The 18824-nt window shown below is 43.4% G+C and overlaps 1 protein-coding gene across 1 annotated transcript in view; it reads left to right on the top strand.

The window, feature by feature from the left end:
• wdr33 (WD repeat domain 33) overlaps positions 1–11988 on the top strand; it is a 47892-nt gene extending 35904 nt beyond the window's left edge. The window contains exons 10-22 of the mRNA XM_071523099.1: positions 1–21; positions 1252–1362; positions 2217–2311; positions 2393–2479; positions 2797–2936; positions 3687–3842; positions 4064–4703; positions 4830–4885; positions 6602–6659; positions 6765–7134; positions 7632–7795; positions 11021–11212; positions 11840–11988. The exon at positions 1–21 is cut by the window's left edge and continues 58 nt beyond it. Coding sequence (XP_071379200.1) covers positions 1–21; positions 1252–1362; positions 2217–2311; positions 2393–2479; positions 2797–2936; positions 3687–3842; positions 4064–4703; positions 4830–4885; positions 6602–6659; positions 6765–7134; positions 7632–7795; positions 11021–11212; positions 11840–11988 — 2239 coding nt within the window. The remainder of the gene's footprint in view (positions 22–1251; positions 1363–2216; positions 2312–2392; positions 2480–2796; positions 2937–3686; positions 3843–4063; positions 4704–4829; positions 4886–6601; positions 6660–6764; positions 7135–7631; positions 7796–11020; positions 11213–11839) is intronic.
• Positions 11989–18824: the final 6836 nt, after the last annotated feature.

Here is an 18824-nt window from a genome sequence, read left to right as displayed (position 1 = left end):
CCTTCTGTTCTGGCACACGGGGTAATGATGACCGCTGTCTGACATGTGCACAGAGTCTGCTACTCATGTGACTGATGTGTCACAAGCCGCAGCGTTTCCTGTGTAATTTAACGTTTGTCTTTCGTCTTCCTGTGTGTCAAAGGATAGACTTTAAAATCCTATTTGTCTATAAAGCACTAAATGGTCTCGGGCCCAAATACATTTCTGATTTGCTCGTACATTATGAAGCACCCAGACCTCTCAGGTCATCTGGGACAGGTTTACTCAGTGTTCCCAGGATCAGAACCAAGCGAGGTGAAGCAGCTTTTAGTTTCTATGCTCCCCACCTGTGGGACAAGCTTCCTGAATACCTGAGGTCTGCTAAACTGTCAGCTCATTTAAATCAGGGCTTAAAACTTTGTTTACTGCAGCTTTCCAATAAGTTAAATACGTCACTTCTTTTTAATCTTTAAATATTTACTTGCTTGTTTTTGTTTTTATTGTCTTTCAAATGCAATTTTATTGTCTTTTGTCTTCTTGCTTTTAATGTCCTTTAAATGCAATCTTAATGTCCTATTTTCAATGTATTTCTAGGCCCTTGTAAAGCACTTTGAATTGCCTTGTGTCTGAATGGTGCTATATAAATTGCCTTGCCTTGCCTTCAGTGGAATCATATCATGATAATATGGTGATTTTTATATCATGACACAACTTGGATATCGTGACGCATAATTCTGCTGTCTGAACTGATGATAACAAGCTAATTTAATTTAAAAACTGACAAAATGAGGTATGAAATATTTTAAGGAATATTTTTTGGGAGTTTCAGATTTTTTTGACATCGCACCGAACATTATGGTTCAGTTCAACGGGATGAACATTAATGTGGTGATCTATATTTGTCATCACAATATATATCAAACTAATCAGGATTATCACTTTCACCATAATCAAAAATAGTCTCCAGTAGTTTTTAGTCTGTAGAGGCAGTGAGTCTTTTGTCTTCAGTTTTGTTCCCAAAGGATTTTGAAAAAGTAAAACTCTGCCGACTAAAACCTCAAAGACCAGCTGATACTCTGTCTGGCTGCTGATAGGTCTAACTGGATTGATTTATTTAAATTTTATATATAAGTCAAATTTATCATGTCGTATGAAACATTTTAAGGAATATTTTTTCGGGAGTTTTCAGATTTGTTTGACATCACACCGAACATTACGGTTCAGTTCAATGGGACGAACATTAATGTGGTGTTGTTGTTTTGTTTGGGTCAGAGTGGAGAAGGAGGTGGGCGGCATGGAGATGGCCCACGAGGGGATGATCTGGAGTCTGGCCTGGCACCCGCTGGGTCACATCCTCTGCTCCGGGTCCAACGACCACACCAGGTACGACCCGCACACCTGAACACCATGCAGCCACACATGTCTCAAAGGAGTTTACAGATCAATCACCAAACAAAATGATGCAATACAGTATGCAGCAGAAGAAAACTCATGCTTAGAAGACATAACAGGCCAAACCTAACCGGCACCGCCAGCCTCACACCCTCAGTGAAGAAAAGGAAAAACTCCCAAGAAAAAGTTGTTAGGAAATTATGGATTTTGGCACAAACCTAAAACTGATCCTAGTACTTTTTAAAGGAACTAAGGAACTGAAGTCCTTGGTTGGCTAAAGCACAAAAGTAAAAGAAAACTAGATCAGGTACATTTTCTGAAGAAAATGTTAAGTGTGCTTGTTGAAAACAGAACGGTCTGAGTTACACATCATAACAAAGTCAGTGAAATGCATTCATGATTAGATTAGATTTCTTTGACTAGATTACTTGTAGAGTAAATTCGTATTACTTTTCTGTGATTAGATTACTGGTAGTTTACATTTCGTTAACATTTCTGTCCTTAGATGAACTAGAGATTACATTTTACTTCAAATTGAAGATTTGCACTAGATGTGGAAGGGACAGGGGGAGAGAGACAATTAATGGTACTTTTTAATGGATAGTAGGCAATTTAAGTCCTTGCTTGACAAAGTGATAACTTTTACAGCCTGAATCCCCATATATGAGTTATGGAATTATATGAATATAAATTTATATGAACGTTTTTTTGTTGCTTTTTTTTTGTTGTGGTTGACAGTTGTTTGCATGTTGGGAACATCCGAATCCTGCAAGACACTGTTCTGATTTTGTCTCTCTTTAATCCTCCCTGTGTGTGTGTGTGTGTGTGTGTGTGTTTTGTTTTAGTAAATTTTGGACGAGGAATCGCCCGGGCGACAAGATGAGGGACCGATACAACCTGAACCTGCTGCCAGGAATGTCAGAGGACGGCGTGGAGTACGGTGAGTTTGGTTTGGTTAGTTTAGCAGTTTGAGCAGATTTCTGCCCTGAAAGTGTTTCTGATCGGGTTTCCTTCGGTGCAGACGACCTGGAGCCGAACAGCGTGGCCTCCATCCCCGGCATGGGCATCCCCGAGCAGCTGAAGGTGGCCATGGAGCAGGAGCAGAGCGGTAAGACACACGGATCCTCCGGCACGGAATCTCCTGGAATATCTTGGAAGTTTGAGGGAGAATATCAGGGAATTCTACAAAATGGGTCGCTTTACAGGAAAATAGCAGAATGTATAGAATTGTTACCAAGTTGTTTGACACCTTTATTGCATTAGCAGGTGGTTTTCAGCCCAACTGTTGTGGGAAATACAACACTAACAAACAAAGGAAGAAGGAAGAAGATTTTTAGTTCATGGAAAAAAGTAGATATTTTGGACATAAAAGGTTTTCGCCCGTCTGCGCCGAATACTGTGTGAAATGTGATGTGCTGTCATCAGGTAAAGAAGCGGCTCCTGAGGTGGAGATGTCCATCCCCGGTCTGGACTGGGGCATGGAGGAGGTGATGTCCAAAGACATGAAGAAAGTCCCTCAGAAGAAAGTCCCGTACGCCAAACCCATCCCCGCACAGTTCCAGCAGGTAAACACCCAGACACAGAGATGCAGAATCCTGACAGGTAGACTCACCAGGTGATAGTCACTCCCAGGCTCATGGAAAACCTGGAATTGTTATTAAATTTAAAAGTTGCGTTGTGGAAAATGATGGATGTCCTAAAATTTTTCGACAAGTCATGACATTTCTTTTGGATCAGGGTCTTCAGACATACACATATAAACACTATTGAAATGACAGGAAAATTGGTTACATTATCATGCTGTCAGCTTCCATAGCCTCAATGAAGGTTAAGAAAGGCTGCCAAATAGTATGGAATTTCCTAGTAGACCCTCTGACAGTATATCTAATCTTCTCCAATTTAAGATGGTACATGACTTCCCTGATCCAATGACTATATGTCGGTGGGAATTGGGTCTTTCCATTTAAACAATATCAGTCTCCTGGCCAGGAGAGAGCAGAAGGCCAACATGCTGATCTCCCACCTACTAAGAGGGGTGTCCACCAGGGCCACACCAAACAGTGCAATAAATGGAGACGGCTCTACTGCTTTTTCAAATATCCTAGAGAATACAAGTCATGAAATTTGTTCATAATCTTGCAGCCAGTGAAGGTTCAGACATCAAGCTTCACTCCTTCTAGATCTAGATCTTGACTTAGCTGTGTTTGGTTCATTTAGGTTCACACTGCCCAATCACAGGCAAACCAGGAGGAGCAGATCATCTTAAAGTGGTGATTACTTGTATTTACCGGTCTTCCTTCCTGTCCTCTGTCCAGGCCTGGGCGGAGAACAAGGTTCCTGTGATGCCCCCTGGTGGAGAAATGCCCAAAGAGCGGAAGGTGGAGCAGAAAGTGGACGGGAAGAAGAAGACTCAGGCAGAGATCGAGCAGGAGATGGCGGCTCTGCAGTACACCAACCCCATGCTGCTGGAGGTGGGGGGGTTACTTTGTTTTACACAATATTAAATATAAAGCTGTCCACATTTTGATGTACTTCTACTTGGCTGGTTTAATTTATAAATGATTAGAGTAATTAGGCCTAATTACCCACCATGCACTGGGAAGTAGAAAGCAGCAAGGGGAAGTGGAGCGGAGGCGAAGTTCATTGTTGTAATTTCTAATCTGTTTTCCTGCATCTTTGTTTGTTTGTGCAGCAAATGAAGATGGACAGGATGGGCCAGATGAACCCAGACGGGAGCATGGGCCCTCCACCTGGCCAGGGCCCCATGCCGCCCTTCCCCGGCCCCGGGGGCCCCATGCCCCCCCCACCGCAGGGCTTCCCCCCAAACATGCCCCCTCAGCAGATGCCCCACAACATGGGGCCCCCCATGGGCCCCGGAGGCATGCAGCCCCCTTTCATGCCCCCAGGACAGATGGGCCCCCCCTCCGGACCTCCGCCTCACCAAGGGCCCCCTCAGGGCATGATGGGGCCCCCAGACATGCATGGACCTCAAGGTATGCAAAGACATCCCGGTCCCCACAGGAACATGGGCCCCCAGGGGCCTCACGGCATGGCCCCGGGTCCCAGAGGGATGCAGGGGCCCCCTGGAGGGATGATGGGGCCCCCTCCTCGAGGCATGGGCCCCAGGGATCCTCAGGGGCCTCCGCCTCAGGGGGGCATGATGCCACCTCAAGGGAACATGATGGGCCCCCAGGCTCCCATGCAGGGTGGGATGATGGGGCCCCCACCCAGGACACATGGCAACATGCCAAACAACTATGGGATGGGCAGCATGCAGGGGCCACCCCCTGGAGGGATGCACGGGCCCCCAGGAAATATGCAGGGACCCCCAGGTAACATGCAGGGGCCCCCAGGCAACATGCAAGGACCACCTGGAAACATGCAAGGACCCCCTGGAAACATGCAAGGACCCCCTGGAAACATGCAGGGGCCTCCAGGAAACATGCAGGGCCCCCCAGGAAACATGCAGGGGCCCCCAGGAAACATGCAGGGGCCCCCATACATGCAGCATCAGGTGAGTTCATTTCAATGTTTATTTGAATAGAGACAGATATGTGTGAGTTCATGTGTCGTCTCAAAGAAACGTGAAAGGGCAAATGCTAACAGAGTGCATGCTAACAGCATAAGTTGTAAAATGATCAAGGTCGTTTGTCAAGTTACTGTCAACACCTCCCAGTCTTGACTGAGATGTTGTGTTGATTTACAGAAGTACAAACCTTGCTTCAGGTTGCCCAGACATTATGAGTCCTGTCAGGTTCAATAAGAATGAGATCAACTTGATTGATCCACGGGAGGAAATGAATTCATTAAAGCAGCAAAGAATAGAGGTGTAGGTTGGAGAATGAAAGGTGTTAAAGAATGTAAATAAAAAGGTAATAAGAATTTAAGCAAAAAATTAAGTTAAGAAATATTGCGCTGGAGCTATAGTGTAAGAGTAAGAGTTTCTAGGGATAGGTTATACAGATTACAGACTACTGCTTACTGATTTTTTTTTTCTTACTAACATGGACAAATGGTTTATTTTGATTACCAAAGTATGTCAGAGTATATTTTACTCTTATGTTACTAGCGTTTTCTAACAGGTGGTGACATCACCTCTTCTTGTCCATTAGATATCCTGTCCACTACACTTCCTGAGGAAGTTCTTGAATTGATCTGCCCACATATTCTGGCAGTATTAAATTCATCCTCAATGTCAGCGTCAATGTTCCTTCATACTTGAAGAGTGCAATTGTGGGACCGCTCCTTAAGAAACCCTCCCTTGACCCTTACTCCTTAAATGATTACAGACCAATTTCCAAACTACCCTTTCTATCCAAAGTACTAGAGAAAATAGTGACTAACCAACTAATTACCTTTATGAGCACCAACAACCTTTTTGAGACATTTCAATCTGGTTTTAGAACTTTGCACAGTACTGAATCAGCTCTTCTTAAAGTTATGAATGACTTGCTTTTAGCAGCTGACTCTGACTCCTTTTGAATCAGATTAAGCACTGGGCTGGCATCTCAGGCACGGCTCTGGACTGGTTTTCCTCATATTTAACAAATAGAACTTTCTCTGTTGCTATTGGAGAGGCCAGGTCATCAGTCGCAACAGTTTCCTGTGGAGTTCCCCAAGGCTCCATCTTTGGCCCCATCCTTTTTTCCATTGACATGCTTCCACTGGGTCACATAATTAGAAAACATAATATGAATTTACACTTCTATGCAGATGATACTCAGTTATACCTCCCCATTAAAACAGCCGATTGGGAAGAGCTGACCACTTTACAAAACTGCCTGTTGGATATTCAAAGAATAATGTCACTTAATCTCTTACAGCTCAATACAGATAAATCTGAAGTCCTCATTATTGGTCCTCCTTCAACTAGTGCCGACATCCAAAACTGTCTTGGCCCCTTCTCTGCAAACATAACATCCAGCTGTAGGCTAGATGAGCTGAAGGCTCTCTAAAATTAAAGCGTTTTTAATCTTTTAAACATTTGGAAATCACGACACATGCTTTTACTTCCTCACGCCTTGATTACCATAACTCACTGTACTCCAGTCTTAGTCACCAAAACATTTCCAGATTACAAATAGCTCGGAATGCTGCAGCCAGAAGTGAGGTCACGTCCAGATATTTCCGGCAGCTACAATGGAGTTAGCAGAAAACGTTTCAGCGATCTAAAACATCAACGGTAAACGTCAGGTTTTGGTGTCAGTCCCTCATTATTTGATCTTTACAGGGCCAAAATTCCGGGCCGATGATGCATGGAATGGGGCAGCAGGGACCCAACAGCAAAGGTACGGTGGCATGGAAAATGATTACAACAACTTATAATCTGAAAGCTGCTCCAATGCTGATTTATAATCAGAGTGTTAATTATATTACTGCTGCTTCCATCTAAGTAGATCCCAGAGGGCCGCCGCCCAACCACCACATGGGACCTCCTGACCGCCAGGGGCCTGGAGGTCCTGGAGGACCTGGAGGACCAGACCAGGGTTCAGGCCCTTACTGGGGCGACAACCAGCAGGGACGGCGTGGACCGCAGGACTTTGACGGAGGCCAGGACTTCCACGGCAGGGGAGAGGAGGGCTGGAGGCAAGGGCCCGGCCAAGGCTACCAGGGAGGAGGAGGAGGAGGAGGAGGAGGAGGCGGCCACAGGGGGGGAGGAGGAGGAGGAGGAGGAGGAGGAGGAGGGGGAAACGGAGGGAACTGGGGCACCGAGGAGAGGTTCTCCCGCGACGGGGGAGAGTTTCGAGGACGGAGGGACGATAGGTGAGCAGGTTCAGATCATTACTGACGACAGTGCGTCTGTCTCAAAGGATGAGGAAGTTTGTTGATTCTGGACCTATAATTAGTCTCTTCCATCCCTGTAGGGCTCTGGAGCCAGTATTGTCTGTGGGTCCAAGATCTACAGGGATGAAGAGACTCATTATATATAGGAAAAAAAATCACTATTAAGATGGCCCAGTCTTTCTTTCACCCAAAGTGTCTTAGGGTGAAAATTTAAAAAGCGTCCCTGATAATAATGCAGCAATAAAATGTATGAATTCTGGATGATGATTATTGTCAGGGTTTTCATCATTTAAGCAAGTAACATTTTGAAATTAAACTCTACATAAGGCAATTCCAATTTCCATGGTGGATTTTGGACATTTTTACCACTTCACTGAGGACGTCCAGTCTTCATGTAACCAGAAAGTGTGTAGAGGGGAGAGTTTCCATCTTGAGCCATCGGCTGCGTAGAGGTTTTGACTCGCCTGCTGTTCCAGGTACAGAGGAGGCGGTCCCGGACGTCCCGGAGGTCGAAGTTATCCCGAGGAGTACGGCGGCCAGGAGGAGAGCTTCGACGGCCCGGAAGAGATGAGCCGAGGCTGGGACAGCGGAGGCCGGGGGAGGCCGCCCCGTGGTGGAGGTCCGCCCAGAGGAGGAGGAGGTGAGAGGAGCAACGCATGATCTGCCTCCACTCCTTTTACTGCCTCTACTCCTGTCTGTTCCCTTCTGTCCGCCTTTTCTTTTCTCTGTTTCTTCATTCTGTCCATCTGTTTTCTCAGTCTGTCTCTCTGCCACTTTCAGTCCACAAATACCAAATACCCAAACATTAGTAGTAGTAGTAGTATTTTATTCAGTCATCACACACAATACAATAAGTATAAACAGTATATACAATATACAATCTAATATACAATAAGTATAAGCAGTCTAGACAGTATAAACAAAATCAACAATCTATGTATTAAGTAGTGACTGAAAAGGCACAGGCAGAAGCATAATACTTATATGCTCATATGCCTATCCTACATTCTTATCAATTTAAGCCCTCCAGAAATAAAAAATAATAATAAAATAAAAAAATCACTCACACTTGTAACCCTCAAAATTAGCTTTATAAACCATTCTTTTGAAAACCAAAAGCATTGTTCCATAATTTAACCCCAACAATAGAAATACATCTCCTTTTAATCCCTTTTCTAGCTTTTTGTTCGGTAAACTTACAAACATCTCTCAAATCATATTTGCGCTCCTGCATTGAAAAAAACCTTTGTACACAGTCTGGGAGTGACTTTGTTTTAGCTCTGAACATTATTTGCATTATTTTATAATTTACCAAATCATTAAATTTCATAGCATGGGATTTTAAAAAACAGTGGATTAGTGTGATCATAATAACCAGCCTTATTAATAATACGTATGGCTCATTTTTGTAGTAAGACTATTGAATTTATAGTTGATATAGTTTTATAGTTTTATTTTATTTATACATTGATACTGCACTTTGACAGAGTTTCCATGTCCAATATTGGACACACTCGTAAGTTCAAATCCAATTTTTCTGTTGAATAGCTGATTTGAAATTCCCAAGTCTTGTTTTTGGCTAACTGCAATTGTCACTTGGGACTTCTGTAATCGGGAAATTTGGTATTTAGGTCATTACAGATTTCCCAGCAATAGAAACGGTTGAAATGCTCGCGGTACTTCGATGCAGAAGTAAACTTTGGCTTTTAACCCTCTAGACCCCAGTAGAATTCTAGAATGTTGCTGTAGTTGCTGTAGTTCACTGGGAATTCTCACTTAAATCAGCATTTTCGTGCTCATTCCAAACAAACAGCTCTATGTCAGAAATAAAAAGAAATTGACAATTTTTTCCCTTTAATTTGGTACCAAATACATAGCAAGGCGATTCAGGGCGTCTCCTTCAGTGTCAACATTCACAGCATGACAACAAAACAGATCCTTCCTATCTTGGCTAACGATAAGCTTTCAAAATCCATACAAAACCTCCAGCGCTTCAGCCCACAGTAATAAGATCAGACAGTAACAGTCGCCAAACAAATATGGAAAAAGTCACCAAACTTATATGGATAAAAGTCTGTGCGACCCGGTCAGTCCTCCTCCCGACTCTTCGGCGCACTGCCTCCCGGAAAACAGCGTCCGTCTCCAGCAGTGAGAGCAGGAAGGTCCTGCTGTTCAGTGAAGCTGATCTTGTGTCTTGTTTTATCGAACAAGAACAAGCGATTTCCATCAAAAGACTTCAACTCACAATGTCTTCCTAACTTTCCACTACACACAGCGGGTCAGGTTCTGTCTCACAGCATCTGACAGCTTCCAGAAGGTTTTAACAGCGTGACGCTTAGCAGGAGATTTACAGGTGGAGGACGACTAAACCCGGGGAAAATCAAACGTCTCAGTGTCACCAGATATATTTTCCGGTTCCGGTACACCGATGACAACTTGAAGTATATATAAAACAAAGCTGATAACTTGATTTTCAGTTTTTGATACATTTTAAACGGGCGCTCTTGGGCGCTATGGGGTGAAGAGGGTTAAGCGTATTCTTATTTATTCACTTCCTCACTCTCTGCACTGAAGTGACGTCCATGCTCTCTCTCTGTTCTTTCCTGCCTTGTGTCTCTGTCTACCGGCATCCCTCTCTCTCTCTCTCTCTCTGTCGACTTATCTCTATCCACTTTGTATTTTCCTTTCTGTCCATCGACCCCTCGGTTTCATGTTCCACTCCCCCCCCTGGTTGTCGTCCCAGGCGGCGGTCGGCAGGGCTTGCTCCCCATCCCAGATGAGTTTCCTCCACACTATGAGGGAGGCAGGAGTCAGGAGTCCTGGGAGGGCGGGAGAGACCAAGGTAAAGAGGTGTCTGTTACCCCGGGCCGCTGCTTCAGATAGTTCAACAGACAGGTTAGCCCCTTCCGTCCCCCAGGCACCTCTTCTCTAGCTAGCTAGTTAACAAATAAAACAGATGATTCAGAATAAAATAACAGATAAAACAGATGATTCAGAATAGGTTAACAGATAAAGAACAGTATGGTAGGTTTGGCCTAATATAACAGAATGGTATTTAGCCTTCATAGCCCAGACTCCTGTTCTAAATACTAGCTGCCCTGCCTGTGAATTTCACTAATGGCCGAATTTCAGCATTTTCACTTCAGAAGACTTTTTCTTCATTATGTTGTCGGGTTGTACGTCCTCCGTCCCATTCTCAGGAACGCCTCGAGGGAATTTCTTCAAATTTGGCACAAACGTCCACTTGGACTCTGATTAGAATTTGGTGGTCAAGGTCACTGTGACCTCACAAAAGACGTTTTTGGCCATAACTCAAGAATTCATACGCCAATTATGACAAAATTTCACACAAATGTCTAATAGGATAAAATGATGAAGTGATGACATTTTATATCCAAAAGTTCAAAGGTCAACTTCACTGTGACATCATAATGTTTTGCTTACCACTGTAGCTGAGAAAACGATCTTGGGTCATTCTACAAAAACGGTGGAAGTGCTGTCACTTACTTTAGCAGACACCAAAATCCTTTAAGTTGACCTAATAATCACATTAATTATATATGTTCAATAAATAAAGACTGTCCTTGCAGTGAGAAAACAAAGTTTATTGGCGGAGGCATACAACCGTGAGGCGGTTATTTCTAGTTTCTTCTTGCTGGAAAAGTGTTATATTGCAGGAAAGGGCGCGATCTTAAAGTGTCAATCAGGATCGTTCCAGCTGCCGATCAGAGAGCGACAGCATTGGAGATCGACGGAGGACTTGATCAGGATCGATCCCGATGCCGCAGACGCCGTCAGTTCTCCTCTATAAAGTTTCCTCCTGGTGTTTTTGTTCCTCGTGCCAAACGCTGCCTGTCCCCTGCAGGTCATGACGGTTACCGGGACGCCCAGCAGATGCACGACGGCTCGTCCCCGGCCAGCAGGGAGCGCTCCTCCTCGCTGCAGGGCATGGACATGGCCTCGCTGCCCCCCCGCAAGAGGCCGTGGCAGGACGGGCCGGGCACCGGAGACCCCCGGGACCCCCGCGACCGAGAGTCCCCCGGGGCCGACGGAGCAGGTGGGAGGACTTACTCACCTAACTGTGACTCAGAAGCTTTTTGTGTTCTTTTTGTCTGCTTGAGTTTTTGAGTCTGGGTCTTTCTTGGTTTGAAGATCAATGCTTCTAGCTGATTAATTGATTAGTCAATTAACAGACAATTAAACGTATTAGTCCTTAATTAAAATACCAAACGTCTACTGGTTGCAGCTTCACAAACACTTAAGATTTGCTGCTTTTCTTCATTTTATATCATTATAAAATGAATTTTTTTTGAGAATTGGAGAAATTTGAAGAATCACTTTGGGCTCTGGGAACTGCATTTGTCATTATTTTTTAGATGATTAATTGAAAAAAATAATCAATGGATTAATCGATAATGAAAATAAACACTAAACACTTCACATCCTGAGTAAAACCCTGCGGTCGATATTTGGGTTGATAAAGCAGCAGCTTTAAAGTACAAGAGCAAAATGAGCTTATTTTGACCAGCGGCATAAATCACCTCAAAACACACCGGATTTGAGTCTTCACTGATCATCACTGATGTTGACGGATCAATACCAACTCTCTCTCTCTCTCGCTCTCTCTCTCTCTCTCTCTCTCTCTCTCTCTCTCTCTCTCTCTCTCTCTCTCTCTCTCTTCCAGGTCGGCCTCCTCAGAGGGAGGAGGGAGGTTACGGTCCGTCGGGGCGAGGAGGCCGGGGGGGCTGGGGTCCAGGAGGAGGGGGGGGTGCTGGCCCCGCCGCCCGGAGAGGAGGGTCCAGAGGAGCACCGCGGGGCGGTAGGGGCCGGTAGGGGCCCCAGAGGGGGGGGCGGGGGGCCGGTAGGGGCCCCGGAGGGGGGGCGGTAGGGGCTGCGTCTCCTGCTGCAGGGTTCCTACAGGACAGACAGCCTGGACATGTACGGACAAAGAGTTTTGGTGATTTCCAGCTCTTGAAAAGTTTGGAAATCGCACAAATTTTTTTTGAAAAGTATGGAAAAATCTTGCTGTGCTGTCCTGGTGTTCATGCAACTCCACATTCCCTGTTTGTCAGAGTCTTGTCGTCTCTCATGCTCTGATATTTGTTGTTGTTAAGAATAATCTTCATCTATCCTCGACTTGCAGTGACGTTTTGTTGACGCCGCCATATTGACTCCCGGACCACTGTAACCACAGACTGAACAAGCAAACCTGACAGTGAAGATGTTTAAAACAGACTGAAGCGACTCCTCCAACATGGCCGACAGCGCTACAGTCTGCAGAACCCGCCGAGTCTGTATTCTGCCCTTAAAACAAAAGAACCGACGCATTTCAGTGTTTCACTTCATTGTGGCGAACTGTCCAAAGAGAAAAAGATAAGGTTAGGGTTACAAACTGTTGCTGCTACATTTAATTTCCTCCTTCATCCTGACACGACTATTACAACCGACAGCTCCACACACAACCGCCATTTTAACTGGTGCTTTAATAAAATAGCCGTGGTAAGTCAAAATGGCGGCGTCACCAGAACAGCTCTGGAAGTCACGGACGGACAGAGAGGGAGAGCGATAACGGCAGCGTTAGCAATCAAAATGTTGAAATCAAGATAGTGGAGATGTGGAGAAAAGTAGGGAATTTTTGATCTGAGACTGTAGGAACCCTGTCCCGACTCCAACGCCCAAAACCAGACGGACTGCAGGGACCAAAAAAACGGACGAAACACCACCGGCCTGTATGGAGGAAGGAAGGAAGGAAGGAGGAAAGGAAAGAAGGGAAGGAGAGAGGGATGGACGGTGTTTCCCGGTGTGTGTGTGTTGAGGCTCGGGGAGCGGAGGAGACGAGGTTTAAAACCGTCTGGACGTTGGGATCGGACGGATTGTTCTCTTCACCTGTGTCGGATCGCTACGGTGACAAGCTCCGCCCACAGACCGGGGGGGGGGATGTAGTTTTCTGAATCGGTCAAATCTGATTGGTCAGCAGTGTGGAGGGAGCAGAGGCAAAGTAGCTGGTAAATCCCAAAATATACCAGCAGAGTTCCACCGATAAGGTTTTTCCAACGCCGATACCGACGCTTTTTTGACGTTAAAGCTGCCGATGCCTAATATTTTGTGTCGACTTTCAAGAGATATTTAAATTGGAAGTATTTTTATGGCAAAGAAAAATGACCTGAAGTTGCAGTGTTTTGCCAAGAATTTGTCTTCTTGTGAGGGTGGAAAAGCCTCTGGAACAGATGCAGACCATCATGGGACACTACAACTCTCCACTGAAACCAGACTGATGATAACATTCATGTACAGTACTGTGCAAAAGTCTTAGGCATATGGCAAAGAAATCCATAAAGCAAAGATGCTTTCAAAACTAAATAAAAAGTTTCTTAATAAAAAAAATAAAAAAAAACAGCAGTCTACTGGCACACTAATGCAGAAAACAAATAAACATCTATGACTTATAAGAAATTTATATAAAAACTCTAGGGTGCCTAAGACTTTTGCACAGTACTGTATATTTGTGAGGAATCCAATGAAAACGCCTCATCAGAATCGATCCAGGTTAAGGGCTTTCCACAGACGACCAGTGTAGTATCGATCAGTTCTACAATAAATAAGTAATCAATCAAACTGCATGGACGACACTGACTGGGCCAGGTCCCGTTTTTAATAAAAGGACAATATCGGCCTGAAGTATCGGCAGACTAATACGTCGGTTGAACCTGATCTACCAGCTGCTTTGACCAGCCGGCTGCATGTTTTTTTTTTTTTTTTTTAGCACAACAGGACTTCCAGATGGCGGCCGGTAGTGAAGTCGACAAACTTGCCGCAACCGCCACCAAAATCTCCCAGAATTCAGCTGGTGTCTGGTGCCGGTTTCCTTCCCTCATGTGCGCGACTCCATCTTGGTTTCCACACGTTTTAACTCGTCAAGCTCGACTTTGAAGAACCATAAAGAATCACACACCTGGAAAAGACTGAAATCTGTTAAAAAATGTAAAAAAAAAAAAAAAAGTTTGAATATTTGTGCCGGACGAGTCGACGTGGAAACGGAAATGGAAGCGTATCGACTGTTTTTTTTGGGGGGGTTTTTTTGTTGTTGTTTTTTTACACCCACACGCACTGTCCCGATCACACACAAGACTCTGAGATGTTAATGTAAGCTGGACTGGAATGTGTAAAAACCTTCTCCGCTCGCTTCACATTTTATTTTGAAAATGTCCCAGGTGGAGCGGGAAGGGGAACGTGTCCCCGCCCCGCTCCCGCTCCCCGAAACACAACGTCCTCCTCCTCTGAAAACAACAAACAAACAAACAAACAAACAAACAAACAAACACTGGTGGGTTTTTGGCGGCCAGACGTCGCTGATGGCAGCAGAAGCAGAATGTGTCGTTCCCTTGATCCTCCGCTCCATTTATTTAATTTTTAATGTAAAATAATGGAGAGCATCGTCACGCCGTCTCGTCGCCGGGCGCCTTCTGTCTCCAGGTCGCCTTCCTTTTGTTTCTAAGTGTACAGTTTGTCTTCAGATTGTTCTTGTTTTTGTCCATTTTTGTATGAGACTATAATAGAGTTTGTGCAAAGTTTACCAGATCTGCCGTCTGTGTGTGGGTTTTTTTTACAATCTGTCGAAATAAGATGTTTCATACTTTGACTTTCTTTACCTATATATATATATATATATATATATATATATATATATACAGTACTGTGCAAAAGTCTTAGGCACGTGTAAAAGAAAAAAGTAAAGCGAAGATGCTTTCCAAAATAATTAATGAAAAGTTTTTAAATATCAAAAAATGTATTATAAAGAGCAGTCTATTGACACACTAATGCAGAAAAAAATGAATAAACATCTAAGACACAATTTATATAAAAACTCTTGGGTGCCTAAGACTTTTGCACAGTACTGTATATATATATATTTTTTTGATTGATGTTTATTTGAGTGTCCTGCACCACTTATGGTGCCCAGCCCATATGGGCTTACAAGACACTAGACAGCAACAACAGCCAGGATGGCCACATGACACATCATAATATACATTTCCACAAATTCAAAAGGAAAACATTTCAAAAACATTCAATTTCCATGACAGAAATGTCCTGTTATGTTGGACACAGTGTTCTCTGTCTTAGCTGCCATGCATTTTCTATAAATCTTGCTAAGACAAAAATCTCCTCATTAAAGAGCCGACTCAGCATTTCACCTTCAGACAACCAAAACAAATCAGCGTTCTTCAACTGAATTTTTTCAAATAGATGATTCCTCAAATCACTGTACATGGGACAGTGAAACACAAAATGAAATTCATCCTCAACACCAAGATCACAGAAAACACAAACGCAGCTCTTCAGGAAAACCTTTATCTCTGCCTGCCTCAGCTGCCAGTGGTCAGGCAGCAGATCTTCACTGAGCACATAAGGACCTCTGCCCTCTCTTTAATTAAATGCTATATAAGGTTCTGTGAAGTAATCTTCTTTAATTTGAACGTAGTTTCTGAGCTTTGGCTTCTTCCAAATCTCCTTCCATTGTTCCTTATGGATCTTTAGCAGTTTTTGTTTGACTATATTTATATTACACTGCAAATTGTTCCTGAAGATTATATGTAAATCAGAAAGAGAAAATATACCTATAGGTTGTGTTGGACATTATACATTTCTGCTTTTATATGGCAGAGAACAGGAGGTCAAACTCCATGCTGCAGTGTCGCTTTAATTATCAGTAAGTTCTGTATTCAAACCCAGTAGAATCTGACTTTAGCTTTAATTCACACCAGGAGGAAATTCACTAACTCCTTCAGCTGTCTGGTGAATTCAGCTGACACACGACCAACCAAACAGCACCGACTGCAAAGAATACCAACTTTAAAACCAGTGGTGGAAAGTAACTAAGTACATTTACTCAAGTACTGTACTTAAGTACAATTTTGAGGTACTTGTACTTTACTTGAGTATTTCCATTTTATTCTACTTTGTACTTATACTCCACTACATTTTAGAGGGAAATATTGTACTTTTTACTCCATTACATTTATTTCACAGCTATAGTTACTAGTTACTTTTCAGATCAATATTTTATATTTCAAACATTTGATCATCTTTATAAAATAACTATAAAATAGCATTGTTATAGATTAGACTGCCCAAAAGTATAGCTAAATTGTTAAGATTAGCTTCACGTTGACAACTTTAAAATGCTGCTTACATGTACATGTATGTCAATAAATCAGTATTAATATTCCAATAATTTATGAAAAATATAACTCTAAATGGGGACAGTTTGCATAATGAGTACGTTTACTTTGATACTCTAAGTACATTTTGCTGCCAATACTTATGTACTTTTACTTAAGTAAGATTTTGAATGCAGGACTTTTACTGTAATGGAGTATCTTTACATTGTTGTATTGCTGCTTTTACTGAAGTAAAACATCTCAGTACTTCTTCCACCACTGGTTAAAACTGATTTAAACTTCTCTCTGCTGCTCCCCAGTGTGTTTTGTTATAAGATTATGGGAACAACAGGAGAACCGGATTATAAAAGTTGATATTTTGATAAAGTAACCACAGTTTGGTGGATTATATGTTTGCCGAATTCACCAGTAAACCCTGATGGATTGGAAAAGGTCTCATGTTCTGTGAGGCTTGTATGTTTTCCATTAGCTAAGACTTTATTAAACTGACAGTCCGGTCAGGGCTTTCTCTCCCATACAAAGAGAGTGAGGATTAATGGTGCGTTCAGGTGCTGCTGGGGAAAGTCCGACATCCGGGACTTCGCAGTCGGCTGCTAAACAGAGTTGCTTTCACCTGATATTTTGTCGGAAAATCAAACCAGGAAGACAAACGATAAAAATAAGAAGTGTTTTCCTGATGCAAAACTTGATTTTTCCATCACGTTGAGAAGGTTAAAGGTTATTATATACACAAGGTTAAAATTTTCTCTCAATTTCCGACTTCATTGTCCAACTTTGAGTGGCGTTCATGTGAAATTCTCAAGTAGGAAATTAATTCTCAGGGTCTAATACGTTGACAATTGAGGCTCCTGGCTGCTGCTTCCAGTCGGAGCGATTCCCAATCAAGTCAACAGCAGAATAAACTTCAGTTCCTACATTACAACCAATAGTAAGGAGGTCAGAGGTCACAGCACCCACACAATAAATGAACCTAATATTCCTGTGAGCCTGAAATGTGCTGGAGAAAAAAAAAAATTCTTGTTTGCTTTTTTTCTTGTTTCTTTTCTTGTGGGAAAGTTGAAAACTTTCCCACTTCTCCTTCTTAAAGGGAAGGTTCAGTGATTTTAGAAACTTTCCCTCTTAATCACTAGTCAAGCTCCGTCTCAGAATGAGCCAAAAGGTTTTTACATTAGAGTTTGTGTTTCTGTGAAATCAGCAGCCACCTCCTGTTAGCATTTGTTAGCAATGCTAGCACAAGTCAATGGGATATGAAGCTGTAAATCTTACAATCACTTACAAGCCGTTCCATAAACTTCCACAGCTGTAGTGAGTAAGAATACATGATACAAATAAATATTACTAGAATTTATAACCTCCTCTCTCCTCTCCTCATCTCCTCTCCCCTCTCCTCCTCTCCTTGTCTCCTCTCCCCTCTCCTTGTCTCCTCTCCTCCTATCCTCGTCTCCTCTCTTCCTCTCCTTGTCTCCTCTCATCTCCTCTCCTTGTCTCCTCTCCTCTCCTTGTCTCCTCTCCTGTCTCCTCTCCTCCTCTCCTCTCCTTGTCTTCTCTCGTCTCCTCTCCTTGTCTCCTCTCTCCTCTCCTCTCCTTGTCTCCTCTCCTCTCCTCTCCTCTCTTCCATGGTGGGACACAAACACACAAACCGCTCTCCAATTATAGTAGTGGGATAGTTGTAGAAGCCAATTTGATAATGTTGGCAAGTTTAGTTTTGCCCGTGGTTTGGTTTGTCTTAGTTCATTTCTATAATTTATGTAACGGATAACATTAAGAAGGTGCTTTTACTTTGAAAAGGCTTTACCTGTTAAGGTTGTGACCTGTGGGTAATTAATATGCGTCACAGGTAGACAGTTTTCAGTTTGTTAGGAAAGACGCCAGCACAGTTTTTCAATAAATTTAAATTATCATTGGTTTGCCAACCTGCCTGGACCAACACTGACCAACACTGACCAACACTGACCAACACTACAGTCAACCACTGAACAAGGCAAATGGCCTCCATCTCCATTCATTCATGCAAAGCGTGTTGGAAACCCTGCTGTGTGTCTGTTGTGGCTTAAACAAGCTGGACTGTCTTTTGGAAGTCAGTCCACATCCACACTGATACGTTTTCATTTTAAAACACAGAACTTTTAGCTTCGTTTCCCCCTAGCGTTCACACTGCTCTGCCGTTTTCAGACCCTAAAACGGAGACTTTTGAAAACACTGCTGACCCCGATTTAGTTCCAAAACTCTGGGATTGCGTTTCAGTCCGGACGGGCGGAAACAGAGACTTTTGAAAACGATGACGCAGACGCCCACGTTCACTTCCTGATTGGCTCTCATCAGTTACAAGGTGTCCTTCCCTGATTCGTCACGCCCCTATCACATGACCCTTTCCCAGCTGTTGTGCGGTTAAATTCTGCATTTTATAACGCTACGACTGCCTACATGTGAAATCTCTGGTCGTACTTTTCACCATCGCTGTTCTTCCTCTGTAGTATTTTCTGCAAC

Source organism: Centroberyx affinis, unplaced genomic scaffold (assembly GCF_046629955.1).
Source record: "Centroberyx affinis isolate AG114_WGS23_722 - 3 ecotype Tasmania unplaced genomic scaffold, CSIRO-AGI_Caff_v1 ptg001064l_1, whole genome shotgun sequence".
NCBI classification, from domain to species: Eukaryota; Metazoa; Chordata; class Actinopteri; order Beryciformes; family Berycidae; genus Centroberyx; species Centroberyx affinis.
Note: the sequence above shows the minus strand (reverse complement) of the source record. Positions and strands in the feature narration are given on the sequence as shown.